Genomic DNA, 9,532 nt, shown 5'->3' on the forward strand with positions numbered 1-9,532 from the left:
TATCCACTGTGCCTCATAGCTGCCCCAGGAGTTCTTAAAGTATAATGTGTGTGTGTGTGTGTGTGTGTGTGTGTGTATGTGACTATGCTAGACAATAGGGTCTGGAGATCTGTAGGGTATAAACAAAGGAAAAATGGCATTAACCAGAATTCCCCTTAGGTTGCAGCAACAGAGATAGTAGAGCATGGTGGTCCTCCATTTTACTGGAAAGATTAGAGTGTTAACTGTCATTTCATCCAAGTAGGATGAGCAGGTATGTTATTCTTCCTAACTGGCAACACTGATTAGACCTGGCAGCTTAGGCAAAGGGCAAGGGATAAAGGTATGGCAAATTGGGAGGGTCTACCTATTAATGGGGCTTGCCATGCCAAATCAACCCAGAAATCTCTGTTCTCTCTAAGATTATATTCTTTTCTCTTTGGAAATATTTGTTGGTATAATTGGATCTTGCTGATTGCCAGTAAACTGAGTTTAATTCTTTGAAAGATCTATCTAGAAATATATTTTGAAAGATCCCTTAAAACAGGATTGAATATATAGAGGGAAACTTTTATTTTTTTAAAGAAATGTTCATTGACATATTGGAAAGATATAATTTCTTATTGATTTATTGATTTGGAAAGATTTGATACACACATATGTCTATATATATGTATCAAATGCATATCTGATAAGTATATGCATCTATATCTATATCTATTAATTTGGCTAAATCCATTGTAAGCATGTAAAATAATTCTTTCTATATATGTAGAAAGAAATCTTTTATCAATGCAATTATTTTACATGTATATTGTACATCTCTATAGCTATCTGAATAATGCTCTATTTTCTATATATGTAGGTAAAAGAGCCATTTTTTCAACTATCACAGTGGCAAAGTGTAAAAATTTCTTAATTTGAGAACCTGAATTTACATAGTAATTCTGCTACTTATTACCTGTCTGATTTTAATGAAATTACTTTACCACTTTGGGCCTCAATTTCCTTAGCTAAATGATCAGGGTTCTCTTTTCTATAGACTTTAATTCTATGTTCTTATGAAACTAATCACTACATTTGCTAGCTATTGTGGGTAGTCACATTGCAGAAATTTCATAGAATTCAATCTCTGGGTTGGTTGGCTATTCCTTAGATGCCAGTGGGTCAGAATTTACCAGTTGTAATAATCTGTTATGTCAACAACTTTTGTAGCTTTAGGCTTAGATTTTTTTCTGTTCATTATAGATAAACTGAAAGATAGGAAAGTGAATGATCACCTGCCATAGCATCTAGTGGTACAGAGAATAGAGTTCTGATTTTCTGAAATCAGAAGATCTAAGTTCAAATCAAGCCTTAGACACTTACTAGTTCTGTGACTCTGGGCAGGGTTGTTGTGAGGATCAAATGAAATATTTGTTAATTGCTGAGCACAGTGCCTGGCACATGATAAGTACTATACAAATATTAGCTATTATGTAGGACATATTAAATATGTTCTATAGTGCCTTGTGTCTACATCCTGCTGAATCTTATTTCAACCTACTAGTTCACCAACTATTATCCATATGGAAGGCAGAAGACAATGCAGGAATTGTGCATTGAATATTGAGTATTTATAAATCATCAAGTTTAAATGTCTTACAATTTTACTCACCAAATAGGATTTGAAGTAACAGTTAGAAGCTGCATTTGGTGTAGATTCTTGTATTATACATAATAATAACATGAGCAAAGTGACAGAAATCATTGGCTCCTTTCATAATTGGAAGAATATAAGAAAGTAAGCTTGCTATTAGTTTAAGGTCCTTTTGTCTTTAGTGAGTCACATTTGTTTTTGCTTTTTTCACTGTTTATGTCTCTGATCTTCATTCTGTAAATTTGGCAAAACAAAATCCTTGGTTCCAAATATTAATTTATACTTCATTCTTATCCTAGTCCTAAATCTCCTAATTCTGGATTCTAATTCTACTTCCTTAAACATTATATAGTCACTCTGCATAATAGTCACTCTGATAATAATGGCAAAGACAGGAAAACCTGTATCAATGACTTTGAAATTTAGGTTATTTTATTTTTTCTTGGTTTAATTAGACAAAGATTTAATGAATACTCTCTTCAAGGGACTGTAATGCTATTGAGAATGCAAAAAATAAGATATTATGCTTACAAAAAACTTATTATTTAGTAACTGAGATAAAATAAAATCACAGCTAGAAATTTGGAAAGAAATATGTCCCCAAAGATAGACAAAATTAAAATTTCCATCAGAGTCATGGGAAGAAAGGGGAAAAAAGCATTTTCCCCTGGATCCCTGCTTTTTCCCCACTATCACTTGACTTACTATATTTATGGATAAATGAATAAAAACATTTATCAATAATTTTTAAATAATAGCTTTTTAGAGTGCTTTAAAGTTTGCAAAGAACTTTAATCCATATTATTTCACTTGATCCTCACAACAACTCTTTGCTCTTATTATTCTCATTTTGTACATTAGGCAACACACTTGCCCAGAATCACACAACTAATAAGAATCTGAGTTAGGTTTTGAACTCAGGTCTTCCTGACTCTTAAGTCCAGTGTTTTACTATGGTAGTAGTTACCTATAATAAGTGCTTGCCATTTGCTAATTAATATGATAATCACTGAATGTGCAAGTAGAAAAAGTGAGATAGTCCTTGCACTGGCTACAGGGAAGATCGAAAGGGGTAGAAATACTAAAGGCAAAGTAGCAGGGACTGATGGTAAGGACTACAAGCTCTTAGGTTATACCAGTAAGTAGGTCAGAAGACAATACCAGAGGGTCTATGGGCCCAGAAGCAGAGTGATGGTAAGGCTGGAGGGACATTAGAAATAAGTGACATTGTGGGAAGTATGTGTTGTCATGGAGAAAGTACTGGACCTGAGGTTAAAAGATTTGAGTTCAAATTCTGACTCAGATATTTATACCTTATGGGCTGGAGCTGGTCATTAACTTTTGCTTCAGTTTCTTTAGTTGTCAAATGGGGATAATAATAATATCTCCTTTCCACAATAGTTATAATGACAAAATGATATATTTATGATTTATTTCAAACATTAAAGCACCATATAAAATACTAGTTGTCATCATCATCATCATCATCATCATCATCATCATCAGGTAAGATCTAGTTGTACTTTGTGTTATAAAAAGGAATATTATTGGTGATTCCTATCTAATCCAAAATATGTAAGCAGAAAAGCAGTTTCCATAGATTTTGAGCTAGCTATGCTAAAGGAAACAAATTAAAGTGGCAAAGATCCCCTGGTTTTTGGGATCTCTCTGGTCCTATGAAAATATAAGGATTTGGAGGACAAGAACTGGATTATCTTTTAAATCTTTGCACCCTCACTATCTTTCAAGTTGTATGTGCTTAGTATAATTTATTAGTTGAGGTGAAAATTTGCAGGATATGTTTGCAAAATGTCAAATATCTAAAGGCACAGTGTAAGAAGATTGGCAACAGAGACATCCAAAATTCATAGGAGATAAAATCCAAGAAAAGAATGAGCAATAGGATCCATGTTATCAGATATCTAAATAAAAATGAACAAAGTATGAGGAACAGACAAGGTAAATACAGTTCCTTATTCAGGTAGGCAAAATTTAACATCAAATCTTTACCATACTTGCAAAGATACTTTAGTTGAAAAAATAAAATAGATTTTGTGAATGCAGTATGGATACATTGCTAGAAAGTAGTTTATTTAGAAAATATCTAGGGATCTTAGTGGACTGCAGGCTCAATATGAATTATCATTATGCTATTACATCTAGAAAGTCATGTTGTCTTAGACTGTATTGAGGCACAATATTCTAAATCACGTTGATGATAGTTTCATGGTATTAATGGTTCAGTCAGACCACATCTGAAGAATTGTGTTCAGTCTTTAATGACACATTTTATGAAGGGCATCGATAAAATTGATTGTTGGTTGTTGTCCACTTCATCAAAACAATATCACTATATATCACAATATAAATTGTCAGAGTATAGTGTGTCTGATTGTGGATGATCAGAACAATATGAACTCAGAAAACTTTAGCACAGATCAGGCACAAAAGTCCATATGAACATTTGGAGTGGAGAAGTCTACATTTATAGATCTCATAATTCTTTTGAGCTACTGTGATTTTGCTTTGCTCATCTAGAGGAGAGCAACCATGACGGAAGGATCCTGAGATAAGATCATATGAGAGTTCATTGAAGTATCTACGAATAATTAACCTGCAGAAAGGAGTATTTAGTGAGGACATGATATCTGTCTTCAGGTATATGGAAGTCTATAAGAAGGATTATGTATTTTATTCTCACATGGATCTGAGGGGGGGGAACTTGGAGCAATAGATAGAATTATATAGAAAGAAAGTTACACTTTCTAATCAATAAACATTTATTAAGTATCCATTGTATCTCAGGCATGATATTAGATGCCAGGGATACAGAAGCAAAAAATACATCCAAGGAAAAAAAAGAAAATTTGACATTTAAAGTCATCCCAAAGTGGAATGCTCTATCTTTGGAGACACTGGACTCATCATTACTGGAGGTCTTCAAAGTCTAGATGACCACTTGTTAGGAATATTGAGATGGGAGTTGTGGTTTTCATACAGGATGTACTAGAAGCTTTCTGAGATTTCATTCAACTCTGACATTCTACGATTCTGAGTTGTTATAATCTAGGTATACTACTTGTTAATATCCCATATACATGATCATTGGGAAGCATAGCAAATTAAATATATATTATTTGGAAAGCATAGTAAATCTCAAGAAAACAGTGAATAAAAACAATAGGAAACGTGATAATTAAGTCCACGGTATTTCATGTCTTCTCTATTTTATTGGTATCTTAAAAACCTAAAAGTTAATAGTTTAAATGAGTAAATTATTTTCTCATTGATGCCATTGATTTATTTTTTCCTTTCTTGTCCTAGACAGCACAGACAGTCCTCGTGGTAGTAGTCGTATTTGGTATATCCTGGTTGCCACATCATGTGATTCACCTCTGGGTTGAATTCGGAGTCTTTCCATTGACTACAGCCTCCTTCTTATTCAGAATAACAGCACACTGCCTGGCTTACAGCAATTCTTCGGTTAATCCTATAATATATGCATTTCTCTCTGAAAATTTCAGGAAGGCTTACAAGCAAGTTTTTAAGTGTCGGATTGGCAGTGAATCACCTCAGAAAGATGCTAAAGAAAACAAAAGTCGGATAGACACCCCACCATCAACCAACTGTACCCATGTGTGAGTCAGATAAATGATATATTGAGATAGTGTTGAGTTTCATGCAAATGGACCAGAAGTACATAAAACAAAGCACAATCATCTCCCAGAGAAGTCTGCAACTGAATTTTCATGTAAAAATGGGCTTAGTTACTGAAATTCTTTGTCTACTAATTATATATACCAAGTTAAATAATACTCCCATGGATTGTTTCAGTTTTTTGTGAACCAATTGAACAATTGCACTGTTATATCAAGAGCTGTTTGTGATGTATATTTGAGAACAAACTATGTCACAGAAATAATGTTTAGTTTCTTTGACATCAAGAGAAGTACTTTTTACCTTTTAGAGATTATGCAATCAAGACATTTCATAGAGGTGAAAAGAACACAGGATTTGGAGAAAGAGGATTTAAGATCACATTACAGCCATTTACTATCTTTATGATCCACACAAGCCATTTCATCTCTAATGGCCTCAAGTCTCTTCAACTATAAAATAGAGGTGGTAGTAAACAAGAGTATGTTTAAATCCTACATTCTATGAAAATTTTTGATCTCAGATAGGCGATCAAGCTTTGATTTGAATTAATAATTGTCATGACTTTTAAAAGCAAACTTGGCACTTTCACAAGAGAGACTAAGAAATTTTAACTTGATCTCCAGTGGTCAGATTTAGACAATATACAATTTATTTTACATGAGTGCCGAAGCATCTGCACTATTCACTAAGACTTCTTCCCCTTATTTTCTGTAGTGATACAGAAAATTAATATGATTTCAACATGTCAAATAAAATGTTAAGTTTTAGTTTTTGAATATCTAAAGGACATGGCAGCAGAAGGCACTTTAAATTAATCAGTGCCTCATAATTTGTGATTTTGGTCAAGAAAAACAGTGAAGCAGAATAGACCAAATCTCAATGTAAGATCGCAAATCATGTTTTCTTTGCTGTTAATAGAAAGTACATGTGAATCTGGACTGCTAAATTGGAGATTCATGGGTTTGTAAAAATATTTTGCTTATGAATGTAAATTTTTGACAGTTCTGTGACCCCTCTTATGTCTGACGAGATTTGTGTGAAGACATAGCTATGTGACCAACAACAGGGTAAAGTATCGTCCTGTGTAATAATGTTTGTTCTTGGAGGAATTAACTGCTTTTTAAGGCTCACTAAAAATCTGGCTCAGGTTGCATTAGTTAGGAGATTGATTAATCTTTGGAGTGAATGAATCTTTGTCTTGTCCTGTTCAAATCCAAACAGAAATGTATTAACATTTCATCATGATCATTCCTCCAAATGTTCTCTTTTTAATAAGTTTCACTGGCATAAAAGCATAGATATTAGTGTTTGGAATATAATTTCCATGGCAATTTAAATTTTGATATTTAAAATAGAAATAGTGTGAAAAGATCTAAAATAATTCCCAGACTGTGAGATTCCATAATGAGTCTTTTGCACAATAATTTTGTGTATTTTATTAGACATCCCATACAAAAACAACAAAAATTGTTATTCTGAAAATAATACTTGAGAATACTTTCCAGAGTTTAAAAATCTTTCAAAATGTCAAAGCAGTTTCATTTTATGCATTTATTTGTGAGTAAATTTTGACAGCTATATAGAGTGGCTTCTGGGTAGATATACAAACTTTGCTAGTCAGGTGGGACCCTTAACCATTCTCTTCTTTTGTCAAGCTGCAGTAGAGCACTCTTACCCTACTGCCAAATGGAGAGAGAGAGAGAATGAGTGCGTATCATTGTTAATCTTGGAGATGTTGATTGCCAAGAATATATTGAGCATTAGTTTTATTTCTCTCTTCCCTTTCTACTTTTGTATTTCTGCTTAGCTACTTTTGCTGTGGGAAGAACTGTAGTGTAAGTGTAATATTTCAATGCAAAAAATCATAAATGACAATTATAAAGCTCTGAGCCTTTGATTATCTGCTTTATAATTAATTCAAATTCAATTAATCTCATGTTATAGAGAGAATATTCACGTATCTACTATGTTGTGATAGTTTCTCTTGTGAATGTTTTATTGTATCTCATGTATATAATATAATTATTCCTCTTTAGAGATAATTGTAATTTGTACTTTTAGATATAGATATTAATGAATAATAGAAAGATGAGGATTGTAGATTAAAGGAACATCCTTTTCTTTATACTAGGAATGCTTCCTTAACCTTTCCCTAACATATTTTCTGATTAATTTCCAAACTAGAATTAGTCTGATAAATGTTGAAGCTCTTGTTCTTCAGGCATTAAATCAACTCCAAATCCCAAATACATTCTTTATCTTTCAGCAGATCTGAAAAAGAAATGTAGTGTTTGCCTTTAATGTCTGGTTGCCTGAGAAGCATGTTCACAATCTTACTTCAAAGACAGGGATGCTTTCCTCTTCAAGTGGGCCTCCTCTGTGTTCCAAGACAGCTGCTTTTCAGTGTTTGTTTTTACTTTCACTGAGCAATATAGAATCCGAAGCATTTAAAATGACCACAAGATGCAGTTTCATGTGTGAAAACAAACTTTTACAGCTGTCCACTAAGGAATATAATGGTCTCATAGGAAGGACTTCCCCATGATCAGATATGCAAGAGACATCTTAGAATTGTCATTTTTTTTTCTCTTTCTGGCTAGGTTCTAGAATCAAAGCAGAGTAGAGAACTTGAGGTTTTTTCCAGATAATTTATTTAACATATATACTGCTTTCCTGGATTAGCTGCGTTCTACACATTGCAAGTTGTGTTGTAGCTTCCTTACATTTATTCTCTTATTTTGTTTTAGTGTTCAAATTCATTTCTTTTTGCACTAATTGTTTTTTATTACAAATATACACTAACCTTAAATTTTCATCTTTAAGTCAGAGGCAAGTCTTGCTTTCTCACATGTACCTGTTTATATATATATATATATATATATATATATATATATATGAGGAAAATGCATTTTCAAATTATATGAGTCAGGGGGTCATGTAACATTCAACTGAAAAAAAAAACTTGGCAGCCTTATACTATAATATTGTAGAAAATCATATTTGTAGAATTCCTTCAAAAGCAACAAACAAGAAGGGAACAGTGTCAATTATATCAAGTTCACTTCCTTTTTGTGTCAGATTATTTTTTGTGCAAAAAATGGCCAGTTATGTAATTTTTAACCCCCTTATGTAATGTTCTCTGTTTCAGTTTCCTGGAGGTCTCTGGGGCAGCTTTCTTTTAAGTTCAATAATCACCACGAGAGTAGCCAGGGGTTAAAGTCCAAATCCTTTATTGTATCCTTAAAAGTCCTATCTCCTTTACTTGGAGCTGGCTAGTTTTCTGGAGGCCTTCCGGGAGCCTGGGTTTCAGTGGAGAAGTGAAGGAGGAGAGCCTGCCCCTAAGGCAGTGTGAGATGAAGTGAATGAATCTAAGTCCAAGGGCTTGTGCTCCAGCCTCCAGACTTCTATCTGCTTGTCTTCACTGGCTCTGTGAATCTGGCTGAGTTTGTCTGAGCTTATGTGCTCACTTATCATAGGTGTGAATCTTGTGGAACTATATTAATTACTAAGTACATGTATGGAACTAGAGAACAATTAAGCACCATGCTAAACAACCATTGTCTTTATCAACTCCACTGAGGTAGCTCCTTATAAGAATCCTTGTTTCACATTAAGAGTTCTGGTCCACAACACCCTAGAAAACATGGAGCACATCTTTTGCTCATAACTTTTTTAAACATCAATTTTAGGGATATCTTAGAAAGTGATGCTCTACTTCTTCAACAATATTATCTATCATAGGAAATATTTATTAGTGCAGATGAGAATTTTATTTTATTTGACACTGTGAAAGAATTAGATAAAATGAGTTGATTTCTTCTATCTTAAGAATTTACAATATAAATTTTATAAGATTAAATATATATTTGTATGCATATATGCATACATATGCACAAACACACACATATGAACACATACTCCACCTTCTTGGCTATCTTTGTAAAGATTAATCACACTCATCATGGGCAATACTACCATGTTTGAAGGGGTTTTCAGATGCCTAGAAACTGATTCTTTCTTGTATATTCCAGTTGGCTGAATCTTCTAGCTCTTCTTTCATTCCAGTATAAAAATAAACAAAACAAAATAAAAGCAAAGCAACGTATGTATGAACGTGCATGTAATATACATATAACATAGTAAAATAAAAAAAATACTGCATTTAGACTAGGGTTGTAGACTCCTTGGCACCTGGTAAAACTTACATCCTTCTCATAATAAAGTTTTTAGATAGTTGAAGGAAATGTTAAAACT

The 9,532-nt window shown here is 33.2% G+C and overlaps 1 protein-coding gene across 1 annotated transcript in view; it reads left to right on the forward strand.

Moving 5' to 3' along the window:
• GALR1 (galanin receptor 1) overlaps positions 1–8,054 on the forward strand; it is a 31,046-nt gene extending 22,992 nt beyond the window's left edge. The window contains exon 3 of the mRNA XM_031946728.1: positions 4,943–8,054. Within this exon, the coding sequence (XP_031802588.1) occupies positions 4,943–5,260 (318 nt within the window). The 3' untranslated portion in view covers positions 5,261–8,054. The remainder of the gene's footprint in view (positions 1–4,942) is intronic.
• Positions 8,055–9,532: the final 1,478 nt, after the last annotated feature.

Source organism: Sarcophilus harrisii, chromosome 1, assembly GCF_902635505.1.
Source record: "Sarcophilus harrisii chromosome 1, mSarHar1.11, whole genome shotgun sequence".
In the NCBI taxonomy this organism is placed as follows: Eukaryota; Metazoa; Chordata; class Mammalia; order Dasyuromorphia; family Dasyuridae; genus Sarcophilus; species Sarcophilus harrisii.